Source organism: Aquila chrysaetos, assembly GCF_900496995.4.
Source record: "Aquila chrysaetos chrysaetos chromosome W unlocalized genomic scaffold, bAquChr1.4 W_unloc_7, whole genome shotgun sequence".
Classification (NCBI taxonomy): domain Eukaryota; kingdom Metazoa; phylum Chordata; class Aves; order Accipitriformes; family Accipitridae; genus Aquila; species Aquila chrysaetos.
In genome coordinates, this window is record NW_024470327.1 from 255,942 (window position 1) to 279,081 (window position 23,140).

General features: G+C 49.5%; 2 protein-coding genes across 6 annotated transcripts in view; both read right to left on the reverse strand.

Moving 5' to 3' along the window:
- Window positions 1–23,140, reverse strand: part of LOC115337831 (E3 ubiquitin-protein ligase RBBP6-like) — a 123,287-nt gene that overhangs the window by 9,377 nt on the left and 90,770 nt on the right. The gene's annotated exons all lie outside the window — the stretch shown is intronic.
- On the reverse strand, window positions 1,003–21,824 carry LOC115337827. Of its 4 annotated transcripts, XR_003922259.2 has the most exons (8): window positions 21,674–21,824; window positions 21,137–21,208; window positions 20,663–20,770; window positions 19,354–19,461; window positions 18,729–18,797; window positions 17,892–18,036; window positions 3,069–3,187; window positions 1,003–1,020 (listed from the first exon to the last, which is right to left on the reverse strand). XR_003922259.2 is itself a non-coding variant. In XM_030006241.1 (7 exons), the coding sequence occupies exons 1-7, from the start codon at window positions 21,765–21,767 to the stop codon at window positions 3,154–3,156; spliced, it is 630 nt and encodes a 209-aa protein (XP_029862101.1). In that variant the 5' UTR covers window positions 21,768–21,824; the 3' UTR covers window positions 2,971–3,153. The 4 variants fall into 4 exon arrangements, 3 of the variants coding, with proteins under 3 accessions (XP_029862101.1, XP_029862098.1, XP_029862100.1); XM_030006241.1 differs by lacking the exon at window positions 1,003–1,020 and having other exon boundaries at window positions 2,971–3,187; XM_030006238.2 differs by lacking the exons at window positions 1,003–1,020; window positions 3,069–3,187 and adding an exon at window positions 16,033–16,884.

The window sequence follows — 23,140 nt, forward strand, 5'->3', positions numbered from 1 at the left end:
TCAACTGAAAGACTTATTTTCCTACATGAATATAGCCAGGATGTTCCAAAGGCTTGAGCAGGGTTTTGAACTCGAGCGACATTCTTTGGCTTAACTTCAGGTTCCTTAAGGCTGACATATACCTTAGCTCACCATCCACTCAGAGAAGAGACACAAACCCACTGCTCCTCCTCCAAAGCATAATTCAGAGCGAGAGCTTAAGCCGGTGCTCTGAATCACTCAACTGGACAAACCTACACTCACCGTCTATAGGTGAAGGCTGAATTCATACCTCACGCGTATACCTTCAGCGACTAACGTGAAATGGCATCAATACTCAACCAGGGACTTAGTGTAATTAAAACACGCAAATATGCAATAGATGGGGTCAAGAGAAATGTCTTGGTTTTATACTAAATAATAAAAACTGTGAACTGTCCTTAAAAAGAGTGGAAAAAAATTTCCAGTAATACTCAAGTATATAAAAATATGTGTGAAAGTTCACAGAGAAATATCGATGGACATATTTAATGTCTACGACCTAGAAAGAAAATTTCACCTTTATAATTCCAGCTTCCCCTTGAATTTTGAAGGGCTTTGCAACATTGCCATATAACCTCTGCCTTTCACCCCAAGAGAAACAATTCTTAATATCAGTATTCATGTATTTGTTACGTAACTGCCAAGGTAAAACAATTAAAAACTAGAGTAACACCAGAAGTCCCCCACAATCATACCCCATTTGTCAGGCAGTTCTTTATGTAGTGGCCAGGTCTTCCACAACGAAAGCAAGTCTATGATGGTGGAGGCGGACCCAAGGGTTTCTTCATGTAACTAAAAGTTTTGGGGGAAAAAAAGAAAAAGGTAGGCATGTGTGTCTCTTGTTAAAACACACATCTCTCCAATTTTTCCATCATCTTCACAGAACAGATTGGACATGAACAACACTTCCTTGATTGGATCATATTCATGGCAGGACTGTATCACCAAAGCTTTTATTTCATCTTCTTCAGAAGCACTGGCTTCAGCCAGATTGGCAGTCTGTTTAACAGGCAATTATTTGAAACGCACATTAGAAACACATTTAAGCGCACACAGCCAAAGACAACACCACTCACCCCATCCTGTAAAGAGCAGCACAACGCTAGCTGAGGTTGCATGAAAGCAGCAGTTTACGTAAAATATAGCTGTCCGGAAGACGTTCTGGGGAGTCCTTACGCGATTACAGGGTGCCTGTTAACTTACCTGAAAAGAGCATCCTTGGGCACTCAAAACCTTAGGCTCTCTTTGTGCCTTACATGAAGACTTGTGTAACTAATCCAATTCTCTGCCAAGTGGACTGAGGCCATGTGCAGCAAAAATTACACTATCCAGTATTTGTACGCTGATTTTTAAGCTCCAGAAGAGATGAAGGAGAAGACATCCAATGTACGCTTAATTGAGAAAGATGTATGCAAGGATCATTATTTACATTTTGCAGCATTAAAATGACACACAACTTAAGATTTGGGGAAGTTGCTTTGGCTTGCTGAAATTCAGCTTCTGACACAGAAGCATTGTTTAACCTTCAGGTGCAAAATCTCTCTTAAATCCTCCACAGAGCTGATGGCGATAGGCATGTCTTACATCCCCGAATACCTGGGACTAAGAAAAGGCCTTCTCGGAATGTGTCTTCACGGCCTTAAAAAGGATGAGACATCCAGCAACCACCCTTGCCATGTGTATTCTAAGAGAAAAAGGAATACTGGCAACACTCTTTATCAGGGGGAGGAGGAATACAGCTGGAAAACTGTGAAGACGACCATGGAACAGCAACACAGGATTCTGGATGCAATGTGTGTTATTTCATGAAAAACGACTTGAAATAAAAACTGATGGTTGGTGGGAGTTGTGCATAGTAAAACGTAGCTGGAGTAGGGTCAGAATACTTAAACCAGGGAATTAGAAAGATATTTTGAACATTGCCATAAATAATACAGATTGTAATGCAGGAGCAGAGCACAAAACCCCCCCCCTCCTAAGGGAAGATTCATAACGGCCTCTTTCATACACACAGCATTTCTTTCTGTGGAGGTGAGAGCAGGCTGAAAACCACAGAAGACAGCCAGGAAGAGCAGAAAATTTGCGGCAGTAAATACACAAACTGCAAAGCATGTTCTAGCTTGACCTCACGCAGGGTCACATGTACCCTCATTTCCCAAGAGCCGGTGTGACGGGTACACTCGACCCCATAACCAAACTAGCCGTAGTTTGGTACAGGCTCCAAAGGAGGTAAAGGCCTGAGCCATAGCCGGGCCAAGAACTCCTCTAGTTTCAGTCTCTTCTCTGAAAACCCACAAAGGAGACGAGCGAGCCAGTGAGCACTGCGTCTGACCTTGGAACACTCATCATGCGATTAACACAGGAATAGCGGGTGGCTTTTCCAAGACTCATTTATCAAGGAGCAAAGAAAGTGTGGGCACAAGGAGTCTCATCCATACCCTTCCCATCGCATGTGATTTGACCAGGAGCCAGCCACTTTATCCCATAAATACGACAGCCTAAGTGAGCCTTCTTTCAGCTCTCCCTGCTAGGCAGCGTGGCTGCACGGCAGTGATCTCCCCTTGAGCTGGGACGCCTCTCAAGGGTGCTCCTCGAGGCAGAGAGACCTGTTCTCAATGGCAGATCTTTGCTAAGTGACTGATAGCATGCTGAATTCATACCAAGGAAACATTACTAATCCATGTAGCTACTTAATATTAACTATTATAAACTTTGTACAGATAATTCCATTAGACATAAACCGTTGTCCAACTCTGAGACTAAGATTGGACCGAGCCGCCCCTAGGCTCCATAAGCACTTTAGAAAGCAAGGGGGTCCCCTCTGAACCTCGCGACTCAACGGGAGGGTCTTCCTTACCCTTTTGCGTCTCCGGTCTCTGCGTGAATCCTTCCAGCTCGATTCTAACTCAATTCTCCTTCGTACGTTTCTTCCGTGCAGCAACTAATAAGGCGAACCTTGCCATCCAACTTACTGAACCTCGGGAAACCACTGTCAAACTTTGTTAAATTCCCCAAATTTAGTGAACTCTGTCAAATTATTATCTTACCTCAATAAAACTCACGGATGCTTCTCTCCTTCTGAGCGAGGTGCATTCCGCCCCTTGGCGAGAGATTGGCGCAGCCGGCAGGATCCTACGTCAGGACGCGCGACAGCCCGCAGCACAGCCTGCGTGGGGCGAAAGGCATGCATCAGACCTCGGGGCCATCAGACCCACAGGGCGGCCTGGGGACAGCAAGGGCACCTGCTCCGTCCCCACCAGAGCACGCCTGCTCCAAAGCATGGCGCTGCCGGCTGGAGAGGAGGCCGCCCTGCCTTCCCCTGGCCCGCGGACACGAAACACCCACCTCCAGCTCTCAGGGCTCGGGCTGGCGACCCTCGGGGCAGCAGCAGGAACCGCTCTGACCCTGGTCGTGGGGCCGTCCCTGGGGCTGAGCACTCAACTGGGCCACGGCAGGGCCCGTGGGTGATCACCGAGGTCTCCCCCCAGGCCCCTCCGCCCTGGGAGATACCTGCTGCTGCTCCTGCAGCTCCCCTGGCCCTTTCCCTGGACCCCCCTCGCCCCGGCTGCCCCCAGCCCATCTCTCCCCCATTTCTCCTCAGGCTGCTCGGGCTCTGTCCCCTCCGGCCCTGCCCCAGGCCGGCTGTGACTGACAGGCCGCCTCCGGCTCCGCTGATTGGCTCAGCCGTGGCCAATGGCACAGCTGTTGCTGGGCGGGCAGGGGCTGCCTCTCCTCACAGAGCCCGCCCCCCCGCAGCCGCTCCTCAGCCAGCTGGGGCACTGGGCCTGTGGGGAGACGGCCTTCGGGAAGGGCCCTTCGGTGCGGAGCTGTTCCCTCGGCAGCGCGCGGCCTTCGGGAAGGGCCCTTCGGTGCGGAGCTGTTCCCTCGGCAGCGCGCGGCCTTCGGGAAGGGCCCTTCGGTGCGGAGCTGTTCCCTCGGCAGCGCGCGGCCTTCGGGAAGGGCCCTTCGGTGCGGAGCTGTTCCCTCGGCAGCGCTTGCGAGGTGTGTGCGCAGCTCTGCCGTCCCTCAGTGCTGCTGTGGGGTCTGCGCCTGCTCGGGGAGGGAGGGAGAGGAGCTGCCCTGCGTTTGCTCCGGGTCGGCAAATCGTTCCCAAAAGGCGGGTCTGTCTGTGCTGCCAGCCACAGCCCTGGGCAGGAGGAGCTGCGTGACGGGAGCCGGGCCGGCCCCTGGCAGGAGACAGGGCTCTGCCCCGGTCACACCGCCCGTGCTGAGCCCAGCACCCGGGGCCTTCCTCAGGCCTCGCCTTCCCCCAGGCGATGAGGAGGAGAGACGCCCTGTCCTGGCGTGGCCCAGAAGGAAGGACGGAGCCCCCGGCACTCTCCCCACGGGGGCTGGCCACCGGCCTTCGCTTCTGTCCCTGGGGCTCCCCAGTGCTGGCAGGCCCCACGGAGCTTCAGGGCCAGGCAGATGTCCAGGTGCCAGGGGCTCCTGGGGCTCGGGGCAGCTTTGGGCATCTCCGCAGCCGAGGTGCGGCTGCCCCTTTGCTTCTGCGGATGCGGTAGTTATTTGCCACCCCCTTAGCGGTTAAAACTGTTTCTCGGCATGGCACGTGGCCTGGACAGAAGCCCCTTCCCTGCTAGTCGGGAGGACTTCGGGGTAACAAGGAAGTCACAGCATGCACACAGGTATGAGGAAGGCGAAAAGGAGCCGTGTCAGGTTTTTTCTGCTTTTTCAGATCTGAGTTTAGACATTTGTGTGCACCCCAGCACCAAAGCCATGTCTTTCTCCTCCCAGCTGCACAGCTTTTCACCAGCGACAGTGAGTTGGGCTGAGCTGGCCTTCAGGATAACTCGGCTCCTTTCTTTTTTAATTGTGTGCCTGCACCTTCCCTTTTTTCCACCAAGGTCTTCTTTTCTCCCCCCTTCCCTCCCGCCCCCAGCTCTGTGCTCATTCAAAGATAATTGTGATTTGACTTTCTGGACAGGTCATCGAGTAGGTAGTTGCAGGATATATGTATAGGCTGGCCTATACCTCCAGAGCTGTAGGCTGAGCTTTTCTACCTTTAAAGTCTAGGTAAATACGGGCTATGGGTAGAGTTACTGTTTGCCAGTTATTATTTCTTTTGGGGTCCTGTGACAGTGATGGTAAGGTCGTCAGCCTGCAGCTCTGCAAAAACTACCACTGAAAGAGATTTGATGGTGGATGCTGTTCTGTGTGTTTCATTTCCAATGGTCATTTCACTGAGCTCGAATTCCTTCTGTGCCATCAGGTGATGGGGATCTTCTCGCCCTGGTCTTCTGTTTCTGCAGCGTGTCCTGACAGCCTTTGTCATCCAGAGCTTTCGTGTCTGTTCCCAAGAGGAGTGATGGCCATGATGTGGAACGACTCCTGTGAGTAATGGCTTCGCCAGTAGGCTTGGATTTAATGAATCCCCATGGGCAAATGCATGTAGCAGGAGCTCGATCCAAGAATTTTGATGTTCTGACACTCCAGACTGAATTTGGAGGTGTTTCCTCACCCTCCTCCTCCTCCTCCTCCTCCTCCTCCTCCTCCTCCTCCTCTTCCATCTCCTTCCGCTCTTCCTCCCCCTCCTTTTCCCCCTCATCGTCCTTCTCTTCCTTCTCCTCCTCCTCCTCCTCCTCCTGTTCTTCCTCTGCCTCCTTTTCTTCCTCCTCTTGTTCTTCAGCTGCCTTATCCTGTTCTCATTTCTACTCGTCCTCCTTCTCCTTTTCTTTCTCCTCCTGCTTTCTTCCTCCTCGTTCTTTCTTTATTCTCCTCCTCCTCCTTATCCTGTTCTTCCTCCTCTTCCTTCACCTCCTCTTCTTTCCTGTCTTCCTCGTGTTCTTCTTCCTGTTATTCCTCCTCCTCGTCCCCTTCTTCTCCTGTTTCTCTTCCCCTTGTTCCTCCTCCTGTTCATTCTTTTCCTCCATTTTTTCCTCCTCTAGCACCTGTTCTTTCTCCTCCTCCCCTTCTCCTTCCTTCTTTTCCTTATTATGTCCCTCCTCATACTCCTCCTCTGCCTGCTCTTGTTCTTCCTGTTCTTCTTCTTCCTCATGTTCTTCATCCTGCTCTTCCTATGGTTCGTCCTCCTCCTTCTACTCTGCTTATTTTGCTTGACGTTTGCTGTTCCTTCATCTTCACTTCAAGCCTTATCCTCAAGACTCCATTTCCCTGTGTCTTTTTTTTTTTTTTTTTTTTAATTTAAGAAGCAAAGCATGAAGGAATCAGGATAAAACCAAACCTCCTCGTCTCAGGAACTTTTGCAGGCACAGATTTTGGAAATCATGACTCCTTACTACTCCTTTATCCTTTAAAAATGACATTAAATAACCTGACAAGAGGGTCCCATTTATAGCTTGAAATTAAGTTAGAAAATTCAGTGTCACTTTTTGGGCTAGGTTTTCAGCCAGTTTAAACTGCTTGATCAGAGTCAGAGATACACTAATTGGCAGGAGCTGAAAAGCTCTCTGTCTGCATAAAACCATATAATGCTGTTAGCTGAATTTTTAAACTAAGCTTGTACTTTTTGTTTCATTAGCTAACAGTACATACAGACATACATATATATATATGGGCATATATACACAAAAAGAGAGACTATTTCAAGAGAATAAATTAATATCTCTGTAGCTTTATCATATTCCAACAAAACCTGTGTATCTTCGGAGATAGGAAGATTGCCCCCTGTCACTGGATTTTTACAAAATAGCGTTGGGACAAATAGCCATTCTCATAAAGAGTGAAAACACTTAGCACAAGTGCATGGAAATAAAAACGAGCATTTCAAAGTCCTCTGCAAGCATGGGCTGTTTTAGCTTTGGAATTTGCAGCATTCAGGATGTAAGGATGCTCAGAAGCTCCCTGCAGTTTTCACCACAGAGCTGATACTGGAGAGTAAGACTGCTCTCCCTGTGCCTGATACGAGAAGGTTGACTCAGAATTCCCAGCGCCCCACTACTACATGGACTGTCCTTAAGGTTCCTTGTTTGTTTGTTTTTTTTTCCTAAGTAATGCTAACTTGGGGTTCTTAAGTGACCAGATCCAAACCCATAGGCAAAGGGATGTTTCTTATTTCTATTCGGTTGGCATGGGTTGCTCACAGGTGGGTAGGCAGCAGAGCACCCCTCCTGTGGGTTTGGGGTTGGCAGCACGAAGGCAAGAGACAAAAGGCAGGGAAGAGAGCAGGAACCAGTGTGGTGCATGGCTACGCAGGGTTTTTAGCAACAGACCTGAGCTTCTATTGGCTGTGCTTAGCACAGCCTGACATGTGTTAGTGCCTCATGCAAGTTAAGTACGTGGAGCTGCTTCAGGGGAGATGCCCCCAGCTGATAGAGGACATATGGACCTTGAAATCTTGTCTGTTCCGTGGGATTTTGGAACGTGCTGAAATGCTGTTTTTAATTGGGGATGAATGTAAACCTTTGCTAGCACATTGAAGTGCTTCCATAGTCAGAGTCACCACTTCAAGGAAACGGAGATACTGAACTGTGTGTGACAAGGGGGAGAAAACGCTGTTGTTAATAACTCTCTGAGAAGCAGAAAACTGCAGGCTAGGGCATTGTGCCTTTCCGATTCGTGCCTGCTACAAAAGGTGTAAGCTTCTGTTACTGTAATAAAAAGCAGCTGTTGTTTCAGTTGCATGCATTGATAGCTACAGCAATTACAGAGTTGCTAACTGCCATGCTCTGACACCAAAAGCACAACAGACTTGTTCTGAAGGCTTTACACGAAGGTGCAACTTTTAAATATGGCACTCCTTGAAAACACGGCTTGTTCAATAGTGGGTGAACTTGTTCCTGGTTGGCAAACTAAGGAGCCCAGTGAGGTCAGGCTGCCAAAAGCCGAGCGGGTGCTCTTGAAGAAAATGCCCATCGATTGTACATAGGCGAATACGGCATGTTTTTGAAAACCTGGTCCACAACACACCACCGCTGTTTTAAAGGAGCCATTAATGCCATCATGAAGACAAATCCGTGGTGAATATTTGCACGCAATCTGCAGGTGCACAACACCTTCCCTGGGGAGAAGGGACATGCTATTAATAGCAACAACTTCTGTAAATGAGTCTTTGCCTGTTTTCAATGTCCCTGGGTATGTGAGACATTGGCTGGGGACCTGTAGGAGCCCCCCAGCCCCTGGAGTGGTGGCTGGAGGACGGGTAGGTCAAAGGACCCCGATGGGAGCCCTGCAGGGCTGTGGACACATATTTAGCTAATGGTCGCAAGAGCATTCCAGACGCCTTTAGAAGACCTTGAACAGAATAAACAAGAAGACAAAAAAAGAAAGATGCCAATTAGAAGAACACAGGTGTGCATTCCATGATAAAGGGAACTTGGCACAAAGAACCCCAATTCGGCAGTTTATCTTGACCAATTAGACGGAGACAAGTTTCGCATGTTTTAGTTGGTATAACCAATTATATCTTATGTTTATGCGCGTGTACAGTGTTGATATAACCAATCATATCTTATGTTTATGCACGTGTACAGTGTTGATATAACCAATCATATTTTATGCTTGTGCGCGTGTACAGTGACTTTGCAGAATATGTGACTATAAGTATGTGTGTGTTTTAGCAATAAAGGGTTATCTGTTGTCTGCTCTCAAGATTACAGGCGTCCGTCTACTTCAATCTCCTCAAATGGTGACCCCGACGTGATTGTGGGCCAAGAAAACGGTGGAATTGCTGGAAGTGCTTCCGGAGGAGACTCTAGCCGAACGATCATCTAGCCAGCTGGACTGAGCAGACAACTTTCTCCCGGGAGATCAATCACCCTGCTCGTTTGGAAGTAAGGTGAGTGGCTAGAAGGATTAAAATGGGTGCCCAGATGTCTGTGGAAGAAGGAGCAATTGTACAAATGCTTTTGCATATCCTCTCCGTGAGAGGGGTTAAGTATGATTCAAATACTTTACGTATGATGCTGAAGTGGCTTAAGGACCATGGTGCCCCCACTTCGAATGTAGAAGTCTTTGAAGTTAAAAATTGGTAAGAAATGGGAAAAGTAATTGGGGACTTTGTATCGCGTGGGGACGTGAAGGCTCAGAAAATCTCCGCTACGTGGAAATTGGTGGTGGAAACGTTGAAAGCCCTTAAGGCAGAAAAGGAGGTGGCTGCTGCTGTAAAAATTTCAATTGAAAATACCCCGGAAAAAAAGAAAAGTGTGTGTGGCGAGGTGGTAAATAATTCGGACAGTGATGAGGAATTAAACACCGAGGGAGATGTCATTAATGGAGGCAACAATCAACCTTTAAGTAACCTGCCTCTCGAGCAGAGACCTATCCCCTCTGCACCTCCCTATGAGGCAGATACATCCCCAGGAGAAGCTATAAAAAAGCAATGGAAGGACATAAATGATAAAATGTTAACCGAAGGTCTAAATCCTGCAGCTTTTCCAGTTACAGTCAGGCAGAATGCCCCAAACGTGTGGCAACCTTTCAATTGGGATTTAATAAAAGAAGTACGGAAAACAGTAATGGCTAATGGACTGTCTGCTCCGTTTAGTCAGGCGTTATTGGAGAATATATTTTCTGGTCAAATTTTAACAGGCTCTGACTGTACACAATTGGCTACAATGATTTTAACCCCGACTCAGTGTCTATTATGGAAGGTGAAATGGGCAGAATTATGTGATTTAGCGGCACTAAGAAATTTGGACCACCCAGAAGGAGATCCACGGTATATGATCACTTCTGCACAAATGATGGGGACTGGTGACTTTGCAGATGTTAATAGGCAAGCAAGGCTACTGGTGGAAGTATTACAAGAATCAGCTTCCTTAGCTCTGAAGGCAATGGTAACCTTGCCTGAAGCCGGAAAGCCACAACAATCATTTACAAGTATAAGGCAGGGTAATTCGGAACCTTATATGTCCTTTATTGATCGTCTGCGAGATGCTATTGAAAAGCAAATAGATAATGTTGATGCCAAAGAAGCATTGATAATAAAATTGGCCGTGGAAAATGCAAATGCAGACTGCAAAAAAATACTACAATCGATGCCAGGAAGAGTGACGCTAGTAGATATGATAGAGGCCTGTAACAAAGTTGGGTCTTTGGAGCATAAAACTACATTAATGGCCAATGCTTTTGCTGTAGCCATGCGAATGGATACAAAAAATGTTAAGAAATGCTATAAATGTGGACAACCGGGACATTTCCAATTTCAGTGTAAAGAGGGGTGAAACAAACTGGAGGTTGGGCCTAATATATGCCCTCGCTGTCATAAAGGGAGACATTATGCTAACCAATGTAGATCTCGTTTCACAAGTGAAGGTGCAGCTCTGCCACCTCGAGGTACCCCATCGCTGGGAAACTACAAGAAGAGTGTGAGGAGCGGTGTGATGACCCCAACAGCTCCGAAAGGATCCCAGAACGGCGCCAAGAAGGATGTCTGGCAGAATTGCCAGCCCGAACAGCTGGAAGTGCCGGAGTGGATGTCTCAACAATAGAAACCATCTTACCATGGAACTCTCAGGTACACTGTGTGCCAGTAAACGCACAAGGACCATTAGGTAATGGGCTTAGTGCTCTGTTGTTGGGACGGTCAAGTATAACATTACAAGGAATTTTTGTGCTTCCCGGGGTGATTGATGCGGACTGCACAGGTCGCATTTATGCTATGATTTGGACGCCGTCTCCACCAGTATCGATACAGGAAGGAAGCAGAATTGCACAGCTAGTCCCTTTTAAAGCAAATGTGCCATGTAAGGTTAATCAACAGCGTGGCAATGCAGGGTTTGGATCTACAGGATTAGAAGCTCAAATTATGTGGTCAATGGAGATCAATAAAACAAAACCTAGTATATCAGTAGAGTTACAAAATGCAAAGAACAGGCCAGAAAAAATAAAATTACAAGCATTAGTGGATACTGGAGCAGATGTAACGGTTCTGTCGTGGGAGGACTGGCCTGTTAATTGGGAGCTTTCTGAGATGGATTCGAAACTGTTCGGTGTGGGAGGATTATCAAAAATTCGACAAAGCAAATATATGATTCAATTGATTTGTCAAAATTCAGTTTCTTATATCAAACCTTATGTAACCAATATCCCTATGAACCTGATAGGCAGGGATGCATTAAGTCAAATGGGATGTGTGCTTACTACAGGAGCCAATTTTGTGGCGCGGCCATTGACGGGCGACCATGCCTAAAACTGAAATGGAAAACAGAGGAACCGATTTGGGTAGATCAATGGCCGCTGACTGAATCTAAGGTCGCCATCTTGAAACAGTTAGTACAGGAGCAATTGGAACAACGGCACTTGGTGAATACCACGAGCCCTTGGAATACACCAGTTTTTGTCATTCCAAAAAAATCTGGGAAATGGAGACTGTTGCATGATTTAAGAAAAATAAATGAAGTAATGGAAAATATGGGAGCCCTTCAATTAGGGTTACCCACGCCTACTATGATTCCACAAGGATGGAACATTTTGATTATTGATTTAAAGGATTGGTTTTTTACAATATATTTAGACCCGAAAGATGCGGAAAAATTTGCCTTCTCTATCCCCACCACAAACAAACAGGAACCCATGGAAACGTTATCATTGGGTAGTTCTGCCACAAGGAATGAAAAATTCTCCAACCATATGCCAATCCTATGTATCCCAAGCTCTAAAAGGGTTTAGACAACAAAATCCAGACTTGATTATTTATCACTATATGGATGATATCTTGATAACAGGGAAAAGAGAGTTACCCGAAAAGCTCAAAGAATTGACTACACAATTGTCTGATTTTGGTTTAAAAATAGCACCAGAAAAGGTACAAAAAATGCAACCATGGAAATATTTAGGCTGGAAGATTTTAGAAAAAACTATAGTTCCACAAAAACTGGAAATTACAGACAAAATTGAAACATTGAATGATGTGCAAAAATTACTGGGGACAATCAATTGGGTTCGAACACTGTTGGGAATAGATAATGAGCTTCTGACCCCTTTATTTGAAATGTTACGAGGCGACACTACCTTAACGGCACCTCGACAATTGACCCCTCAAGGTAAACAAGCATTACAACAGATAGCAGATATAATATCCCAGAGTCAGGCTTTTAGGATTAAAGAAAATCTTGACATTAATCTTAGCATGTTAAACCGAGAAAAACAACCCCTCGGGATCATATATCAATGGGAGGGGAGTCACAAAGACTTGTTAATAATAGAATGGATCTTTTTAGCTCATCAGGCCCGAAAAACCATATTTTCTTGAATTGAAATGATTTCAGAATTAATTATAAAGGGGAGACGTCAGATTATTGAGATTTGTGGACAAGAGCCACACACAATTGTCATTCCTTTGACTCAAGGATATTTACAGAGGTGTTTGCAGAATAGTCTAACTTTACAAATTGCTTTTGCAGATTTCAAAGGAAAGATAGATATTCATCTTCCTGCACACAAAATGTTTACCTTGCTACAAAATATACAACTAGAAGAAAAAGAATTGTGTGCAGAGTTACCTACTGATGGTCCTACAGTATTTACGGATGGCAGTGGAAAAACAGGAACGGCAGTAGTAGTTTAGAAAGAAGGTCAGGTATGGAAAAAATCACATTGTCACATGTGAAGGCTCCCCCCAAGTGGTGGAACTTCAAGCTGTAATAGAAGTATTTAAAAAGTGGCAGGATGTTGAGGTCAATATTATTGCTGATTCGTTATACGTGGTAGGTGTAGTAAAACGCTTGAGACGGGCTTATTTGAAAGAAATTGATAACATCACATTGTTTGAAAAATTTAAGATGTTGCTATTTCTGTTAAACCAACGGACAAAGTGTTATTATATAATGCATGTGCAAAGTCACACCAGTTTGCCTGAATGGATCACAGAAGGGAATAAACGAGCTGATTTACTAGCTAATCCTGTATGGACTGGGCCACCCCCCAATAAACTTCTACAGGCAGTGGAGCTCATAGTTTTTTCCACCAACCAGCGAAAGTATTAGCCAAACAGTTTCAAATTTCTATAGCAGATGCCAAAGCCATCATTCAATCCTGTGCTGAGTGCCAGAAATTATCTGGGCACAGAGATGGCGCTGTAAATCCTAGGGGTCTGCAATCCTTGCAATTGTGTCAGACTGATGTGACTCATGTACCAGCTTTTGGAAAATTGTGTTATGTTCACGTTTCTGTTGATACATATTCCTTGATGATATGGGCCACAGCACTTGCGGGCGAAACAAGTCGACATCTACAAACATATTTACGACAAGCATTTGCAGTAATGGGTGTCCCTGCCCAGATAAAAACAGATAATGGACCATGTTTTATAGCACAACGGACTCAGGAATTTTTTCAGCAATGGGGAGTTACTCATATTACCAGCATTCCTCATTCTCCCACAGGTCAAGCTATAATTGAACGTACTCATAAAGTATTAAAAGATTTTTTGGAAAAACAAAAAACAGGGGAATTAGGGGAACCTCCTTCAAATAGACTCATGAAAGCAATATATGTGATGAATTTTTTGACCCTGCGTGGAGAGTCAGTTGTTCCCCCTGTAGTTCGGCATTTTCAAACAATGAATAGTGGGATTCAAAATATTGATAATGGGTGGAAAGTCTGGGTTAAAAATATTGAGCGTCAGCAATGGGAAGGACCTTTTAAAGTAATAACGTGGGGCCGAGGTTATGCTTGTGTCATTACAGAAAATGGGCCAAAGTGGATTTCAACTAAACGGACGAAACCTTATGCTGAGATTGATATGGAACACACTGACTGTAGTAAGCAGCATGACAGTGACACCGGTGATTGATCCACATCGTTTAACACAGTGGGACAGTAAGAATGTTTGGGTGATGCTGGCTAAAGCTATTAATCAAACCTCTTTTTGTGTGTCTTTTATTCTTATGTATTTTACTAGGTATAATGTTGCTTTTGCCGTGTTTAATTAACTGTGTTCATAGGTTTTTTTGCAAAGGGCAATACAGCATGTTGTTAATTGTCAAAAAACAAAAAAGGGGGAATTGTGGACACATATTTAGCTAATGGTCGCAAGAGCATTCCAGACGCCTTTAGAAGACCTTGAACAGAATAAACAAGAAGACAAAAAAAGAAAGATGCCAATTAGAAGAACACAGGTGTGCATTCCATGATAAAGGGAACTTGGCACAAAGAACCTCAATTCGGCAGTTTATCTTGACCAATTAGACTGAGACAAGTTTCGCATGTTTTAGTTGGTATAACCAATTATATCTTATGTTTATGCGCGTGTACAGTGTTGATATAACCAATCATATTTTATGCTTGTGCGCGTGTACAGTGACTTTGCAGAATATGTGACTATAAGTATGTGTGTGTTTTAGCAATAAAGGGTCGTCTGTTGTCTGCTCTCAAGATTACAGGCATCCATCTACTTCAGTCTCCTCACAGGGCCTCGTCCGTTGGACCGACGGGCACCTTCCCTTGTCACACAGAGCATCTTATGGGCTGGAAAAGGGATGCTCTGGAGATGCTCTTCCCCTGCACTAGGGTCCCAGGGAAATGACGAGGCCTCACCAAGGAAGCTGTGTGGTCCATTTAACTCTCCCCTCTCCAGCAAGGGTATGAAGGGCATTTAAATCAAGGGAGCTTGTCTAGAGAATGAGGAAGCAGTAAAATGTCAGCATGCTGGATGAATCAGCAGTGGATCACCCTGTGCTGCCCTTGCACCTATGGTCCAACCCCCCTCCCACATCTGTGTGTGCTTTCCAAGGTGACCGGTCCCTGCCCTCCTGCCCTGGTTGTGCTCTGTAGCTCTTGGCAGGGTTTTCAGGGAGTTTGGCGCTTGGTTTCTGCTCCTCAAATATGGTTCCTTTCCACGAGCTTTCCAGCCTGTCCCTGCCAAAGGGACAGCCCAATTCAGCACCCGTCACCAGGTACCACAGGGCTGGGTCCATACTCCCACTCACAGCAGTCGTGACACAACCAGCTTTCGCAGCTGCAATACTGTCGTGAGTCCAGAGCTGTTGGCTGTCCCACACAGCGTGTCCCGACAGTCCACGTCCACAGAGGAACATACAACTATTGCCTTGTGTTTGCTGCAAGGGGGGGAAAAAAACCTTAGCAGCCCCAGACTCCTCCAAGGAAGCTACCTGAGCAGTTTTGTGTATGTTGGAGGCAGGTCAATGCCCAGTAGCTCCCTGGGACTCCTCCCAGGCATCTCCCGGAGTGTTTTGTCCTCCCACTGTAGGGAGCAAACATGATAGAAACATAGAATGGCTTAGGTTGGAAGGGACCTTCAAAGATCATCTGGTCTACCCCACCCCCCGCCATCAGCAGGGACATCTTCTACTAGACCAGGTTGCTCAAAGCCCCCTCCAAGCTGACTTTGAATACTTCTAATGACGGGGCATCCACAGCTTCTCTGGACAACCGGTTCCAGTGTCTCACCACCCTCAGCGTAAACATTTCTTCCTTATGCCCAATCTAAACCTACCCTCTTTCAGTTTAAAACCCTCACCCCTTCTCCTGTCACTACAGGCCCTGGTAAAAAGTCTCTCTGCGCCTTTCTCAGAAGTCCCCTTCGCATACTGAAAGGCTGCAGTTAAGGTCTCCCTAGAGCCTTCTCTTCTCCAGGCGCAACACCCCCAACTCTCTCAGCCTTTCTGCACAGGAGAGGTCTTCCAGCCCTGGGGTCATTTTTGTGGCCTCCTCTGGACCCGCTCCAACAGGTCCGTGTCTTTCTTGCGCTGGGGACCCCAGAGCTGGATGCAGTGCTTCAGGTGGGGTCTCAGGAGAGCGGAGGAGAGGGGCAGAATCCCTTCCCTTGACCTGCTGGCCATGCTGCTTTTGACGCAGCCCAGGATACGGTTGGCTTTCCGGGCTGCAAGCGCACATTGCCAGCTCATGTCCAGCTTTTCGTCCACCAACGCACCCCCAGCTTACTCGCTGGCAGGGCAGCGTGGGAACAGAGTAGGCCTTGGGGCCGTGCAAGCAGCGTTCAGCAATAGCTAAAACATGGGTGTGCTACCAACACTGGTCTGGTCACACATCCAACACTCGGCACCGTATGTGCTGCTAGGAAGAAAATTAACTCCATCCCAGCCAAAAGCAGAACAGGCGGGGTCTCTGTTATGGCTCAATAGCAGCTTTGTGCTGCTCTGCGTTTTATTTCTGGCTTTGCCTTATGTGGTGTATTTGGCATGCACACAATGGAGGGGCTGGGGCTGGTATTGCCCTACACAGCACCCCTGTCCTGTGCACTCCAGGACAAAGCTGGCACAGGGAGCAGAGGTGGGGATGGTGACCTGTTAATGAGCCCCTTTGGTGCCTCTGTGGCTCAGAATTGAGCAGGACAGTCCCACCAGGGAAGCTGGGCTCCCCCAGCCTGTTGGCAGGTCCCATGCCCAGCTCCCTGCTTGCTGACACCGTGGGCATCCAGGTCCCTGTGTGCCCTGATATGAAGTTCGGCCCAGGATTGGTGAATGCCCTGGGTCTGCTGCCATTACGACCTGGACAATTGTGCTACTGATCTGTATTTATTGCTGTGCCATTATTCGGACATGAATGGTCGATCCCTGAAGCTGTCCAGTCAGGAGCCTGTCATCGTAGCCCAAACCCATACCCTGGCGGGGCTGGCTCAGGCCCTTGCAGGAGGGCCGGCGCGATGGGCTTGGGCCGCGGGCGGGTGGCTTCAATTCCTCTGGGGGCTCGAGGTCACTGGGCTGGTCCCGCAACACCCGGCTGGCTGAGTTGGACAGCCATGGGGGCCGGGGTGGAGGCGGGCGGGCCGGGCGGCTGTCCGGGCTGGCGGAGGCCCATTCCCTGGTGCTCTGTGGCAGGCGGGCTGGCTTTCCAGGCACAGGTGATGGCTCTTGCTGTTGGGTCCAGCTCTCCGGGGTGCTGGGACGGCTGCTCGGGCTGTCCAGGCCCGAGGAGCAGCTGCTGGTGTCGGGCTGGGCTCGCGAAGCTGCGGAGAGGCGCCTGCGGAGAGAGGAGGCTGCTGAGGCCCCACCGCGGCTGTGGGGCCGGGCGGGTGTGAGGGTGCGGAGCAGCACACCCGTGGGGTGCGGGCACCTGGCTGCACATGGGAGCTGTGGGCATGGAGAGCTCCGTGCAGAAAACGGGGGCACCCCGCACCCCTCGTCTGGGGCTCTGCTCGCCTGCCCACAGCTCGTCTCCTCTCGGCCCTGACCATCCTGACCTGCCTGCTCTGCACGTGCCTGGAAGGAGACCTACCCGCGACAGACCCAGGGGACCAAAGCTGGGCACAGCACTGCAGGGCCAGGAGAGCCTCCTGTTTGCCTTTCTCAGCGTGCCTGGCAGAGACCAGCACTCGGCTCGCCTGCCCGTCCCTGACCAGACAAGGGCACAGCCTCAGCTCTCTGTTCAGTGACATGCTCTCCATCCTCTCTTCAGAATACGTATCCAAAGAGATAATGTACCCCTGCACAGAAAAAAAGCCCTGCCTGTGCTGAGAACACGCACGCTGGCAGTGCTCAGGTGCAGATGGGACAGACTGACTCTCTTTCTCCAAAGCAAGGCCGAGAGCTGGGAAGGTTCCTCACCAGTGTCTAAGCTGCTGGGACACCCTGGCCGAGGTGAACCTCTGGGATTTATGGCATCACCTAACAGGGCGATTTCTGCTGGTAGGTTCACTGGCAGGAAGATGTCACTATTGCGCTTCTCACTTTCTATGGCAATGTCATCCCTTGTTTTTCTTCCTGACCTTGCTTATCCTACATCTGTCACTGGGTCTGCTCGTCGAGGCAGGGTCACTTTTAACTAACACTTGCCACAGGAGGAAGGGGTTTCAGAAAAGAGTGCCCATGAATTGAGAAGGCCAGATAAAACATCTTACAGCAGAAATCTCAGTAGAGTTTGGCCAGTAACTGACTCGGCACTCCAGAATACCCTACCTCTAAAAGCTTCATGGCTAATAGCAGCCATCTAATACAGAAGTTTGGCAAAAAAACCTCCCAACAACTCACCGTTGTCTCTTCCTCCACAGACAGATCACACAACACAATATCATCCCAAACAGCACGGAGCCCAAGACCGCCACGGCACCTTCTATGCAGTAGTACCGGAAATCTTGAGGATCCATAGCATTTGTGTTTCTCTTGTCATCCACACCTGGAGGAACAATTCTGTGCATTAGCGTGTCCTGCACACTACTGGTAATCTCACAGGAGGTCTGACATGGCCAGGAAATGTTCCTTCTCACTTTGTTAGCATCTCTGCACCAGCGAACATGCTGGGACTGCAATGTTTCCTTGGTTTCAGTAGAAGCAAAGGAAACTCCCAAAGCCGTTGCAAATCAATGCACTCTGGAGCCTCTCTTTCTCCTCAGAGCTTTGCTTACACCCTGGCATGGCCGTAATCCAGTTTTCCCAGTGTCACGGGTTTGCTCCCCCTTCTCGGCCACCCTTCACATTTGCACACAATTTCTTTTGCGCTCACCCACTTTCACTCTCCAAGGCTTGCTAGTGGTGCTGCCTGCAGGTTCTCTCTGACCCCTTGGGACAAGTTGTCCCACTGAACAGAACTCATGAGGCCAGATGGAGAGCGTGTGGGGGACCACAGCTGTTTGACCAATCGCCTCTGAGTGAGACAGACAAAAACCATCCCTGCCTCAGGGAGTGCCAGCCCCAGCTCTCTCCCCAGCCCAGCACCCACACCCCGAGGGGATGGAGTCAGGCCCTCTCGGGAGACACCTGAACCTTGCTCTCCTGCTTTGCCTTTTCTCCAGCGTGGGCACTGCTTGCATGCCCCCAGGTTTCAGGACTTGTCTTCCCCTTATGGCCCTCTGCAAGACTGCTAATTACCTGCATTCTTTGGAGAAAATTCATATCTCCTGGCGTGGTGGGCTTCTCCAGGGCTGGACAGCACTGCCACTGCCAAGAATCAGAGAAAGGTAAAGCCTCAGCATGGCTCAGGCACAGAAGATGCAGGAGGGTGGCACAGGTTCCCTCTAAGCCCATGCCCGATCCGTCAGTGAATCCCTTTGGACCTCAGTTCACAGGAGGGATCCCCCTCTGTTGTGCTTAGGGGGACTCAGGGCAAGCTCTGGGATGCAGGTATTGCAGGAGGCACATTCGATTAAGAGTCGTATTTCCCATCGTCTGCTGAGGGTGGTTCAGATGGCCTCACTCCCAAAACAGCAAAGTTCTGAAATTCCTGTGAACAGGGTGCGGTGGGAGGTGAGCATCTCACTGCATCCACAGAGGGTTACGAGTGAGCATCTCTCTGGCACACCGATGGCAGTAACCTCCACACCCCAGAGATGACAGTCACCCTCAGAGAGCCGTTCCTGGCTTCTTTTAGAACACTCACTCTGTACTAATAGTTTGGCTGCTGACAAGATGTGCAGTAGCGGGCACCAGGGGAAGAGGCTGCAGACACACAGTGATTTTGATTCATGACACTGGATGACTGAAGGACAGCAATTACCTGGCACGCCTGTTGATTGAATTGCCCCTGTTTTTTCATCAGAGACTGGCGCTGCGTGACCATCTCCTTCCCGAAACGCCTCCTTCTCCACAGTCTCACGGTCCATCTCTTTAGAAAGAAAGTGGCTCACTTTAATTAGAAGTAACCGTTCCTCATCAGGATCGTGGTATCTTCAGGAGGCAATACTTCTCAAAATACATTAATAACGCTTAGAAACAAAGCCTGGGCATTTGGGGGTGCACCTAGTCACTAGTCCAAACGACATGTCATTCATGGAGAAAAATTTAAGCGCTAGACACTTCCCAGTTTACCAGGAGACAGCAAATCCTGGCCTGCTGAGAGACTAGGGGATTGCATGTGATCTCATTCACATTCCACTTAGTGCATTTCTGGCAAACTGCAAGATGATGGTAAATTACTTCCTTCAGAGAAGACAGGAAGATGCTGTAACCAGTTCAGCTGGGGAAAGAGTCCTTCTGAGAAGCACTTCCCATCATACCAACTCCACCACATGGTAAGGGTAACAGACACGCATGGGGGACTGAACCGCAAGCTCTTGCAACCATATTCTGGGCACTTTCACAAGTGGCAGCGAAGAGCCCACAGTCCCCCAAAACAAGAGGAAAACCACAACCAAGTTATCTACAACACAACTAGAAACAGACAGGCAAACCACCCGACACCGAATTCACAGCCCTTCATTTTAGCTGCCTTCAAGTTAGGTGTCTGGCCTTCAGCTGGGTGTCCAGCTTTCACCTGTCCCTGACCCCGAGGTGTCACCGAGAGTCCTCAGACATCGAGGAGAACAATGGGGTTAGACCAGGCTGTGAAGCCGGGGTGCTCCCATCCTGGCCAGGGGATGCCTGCAGCCCAGGCAAAGTCTGCCGGTCTCAGTGACCCCAAGCTCCCGGCGCATCCTGTCCACCGGCCAAGGGCACTCTCCCCGCCAGCGACTGGCAGGGTGCTGGCCCTCTCATGGCTTATCAGGAATCAGCTCCTCAGCCAAGTCCCTCACACACTCAAGGTGTGAGCACCACCAGTTCCTGCCAGCTGGATACCAACGTCTGCCCAGAACAGCTCTGGCCAGTAACGCTATAACTGGGGCAGCAGCCGTCCCTGGGGCTCAGCTGAACCACAACTGGCAGCAGAGACTCTGCACCATCTTTGCAGCTCACCAGCACCTGCAAGGTGTGAAATTTGAGTGTCAGCGCAGTGAGGCTCTGATCGATCCCTTCCTGCTGCGTAGGCTACGGCTTGTCCATACATGCATCTGAAACCTCAGCTTCCCGTGTCTTCCGGTTATACCCACCACGTGCTGCTTTGTCCAATTCCTCCAGGATTTCCTTTAGGACTTCTGGTGACCGCTGGGAAGATTCTCCTATTTCAGCTTTAGCTTTATACTTTGCTCTTTGAGGACCTTAACAGAAAGTATAAAGTTAAATTTCTCAAGAATAACATGCTGAAAATAAGCGCTTAGTCTGTGAAGTCAGTCAGGACTGACTACTCACCCCTGGGATGCCAGGTGAGCTTCCAGCGCAGGACCCAGACGAGAAGCTGGAAAAGCCCTCCCTGTACCCACATCTGCAACCAAACACCCACGAGAAGTTCCCGTCATACATTGTGATATACACCGTCATACTGAATAGCAGAACATAAAAGGGGATCAGAGAACAACATGGCACACACGATGCAGGCCTATATTCTCACACCTGCGAGAGACATCTTGCTCACATTTGGGCTTTGAGCTGGCAGCTCTCAAAGGAAGTAAAAAGCCATGACGTACCCGTGCGATCTCCCTGCGCGTCAGCCCTGGAACCCGGCTGGGAAGCTGGATATCCATTGCGTCCAGCCACGTCTGTAAACAAACAGAACAGGGAAGCTCCCGTGAAGTATTTCTATAGACTTCTTCAGATCTGAACGGCAATGAACGCAGTTCAAACACAGGATTGCTCCATGGCACTCGTCTCTCCCTGCCACTCAGGAGCACTGTGCAGACCGTTACTGGGTGCCTGGACCATGCCGGTTTAAAACAAACGATGCACAGAGCTGTGGGCAGAAAGGACTCCCCGGAGCTCACACCAGCTCTAAACTCAACCCCAACAAGCCCGCTGGCTTTGCAGCAGGCACTGGAAGCAGCGCAGGGTCAGAGAGGCTGGGAAAGAATGTTTTGCAAGGCAGAGCGCCCCAGGCCACGTCACTGAGCCTGACCCATTCCCTCTCTGCTCTTCTGCATCTCTAAGCATTGGCCAAGAAAATATTAACTTAAATTTCATATGAACGAATATTAAAACCTAAATGCCCGCTCATTCAAGTGACATACCTGTGGGCTTGCCCTGAGGCTCCCGGACAAGATCCGGCTGAGCAGTCGGGTGGCCATCGGCTACAGGCAGAGCTGTAATCAAGCACGTTTCCATTAGAGGCTGTGATCTACTTCTTTCTCAGTGACCTGCAGTCACTGGAGGGGGGTCAGGTAATGATGTGGGACCCAGACATGGGTGGAGATTTCCAAAGCTGCAAAGGGGCCTGGGGGACCTGGGTTCACCCAAGGGGAGCACTGCAGGGCTAGAGCAGGAATGCTCCTGTTTTCCTGAGCAGACATCTCCCAAGGACGGACGTCCCTGAGGCTGAAAGCCAGGATCCAGCCAGGAAGCGGCAGAGCCATGGCCCCGGGCACAGCTGTGACCAGCCCGGGGAAGAAGTGCTCCTGCAGGCTATTACCTGGCCCCTGCGGTGCTGCTCTGGCCCCGACATGCAGGCCAGGGGAAGGCTGCCCTGGGGCAGGGCAGCACAGGGCTGGCTCTAGGGATGGTTCCTCACCCCGCGGTGCTGCTCTCGGCCCCCACCGTTCACCTGGAAAATGCCTCCGCAGCGGCTGCAGCCCCCTGCACCTCCCCGCGGGACATCTGCCTCCCGCTGCCCGTGGAGCTGGCCACGGCTCACCCGGCCCAGCCCGGCCCCGCTGCTCTCACAGCCCTGCCACACCACGACCCCAGCCCCGCCGTCACCCCGAGGTGTGGTGGGTGCTGCGCCACGCTGCCAGGGCTGGGTGCTGGCCCTCGCCTGCCCGCCTACCTAATCCCCGCGCTTGCCACGGAGCAGCCCCGACAACCCAGGCTTGCAGGGACACCATGAAGAGGATAAGGAGGCAGGCGGGGGTCATGGCCCCCCACGCCTGCACCATGCCGCTGCTGCTGCTGCTGCTGCCGCTGGCACTGCTGGAGCGGTGCCCGTGGCACAGCACTGCACATCATGGCGTGGCACAGCGGGGCTCTGTGACCTCACAGTCCGGCCTTCCCACCGCGGCCATGGCCCTGGGGCACTGCCCCTCCCCACCATGTGTTGAGGTTTTGGACTTAGATGAAACTAAGACCCCTTCAGCATCCTAGCTCTCTGCACATCAGCACGCTCCCTGCCATCCTCAGGCGCTTTTGGCTACAGCTGCTTCTGTGTTTGCTGTTTGGCCACTGCTCTTCTGTGGATTTCTCTCTGCTTCGGAGTCTGAGGACAATTATGTGGGATCCTCTGGGCTGAGGGGAGGGGAAAAAAAGAAATCCATATTATTTCCTATATGTAAATGCTACTGAGGCTACGGGCTGGCCAGACATGTATGGAGAGATTTAAACTAGATTTAGTGGGGGAGGAGGAGGAGGAGAAGGAAGAACAGGAGAAGGACTACAAAATCTTTCCTTTCCCACAGTGTTGCATATAAGGGGACTCATACAGCATCACTTGCCATCTAGTCAGTGAGAAGAAGTCCAATTCCTGTAAGCAGCTGCAGGTTGGTACC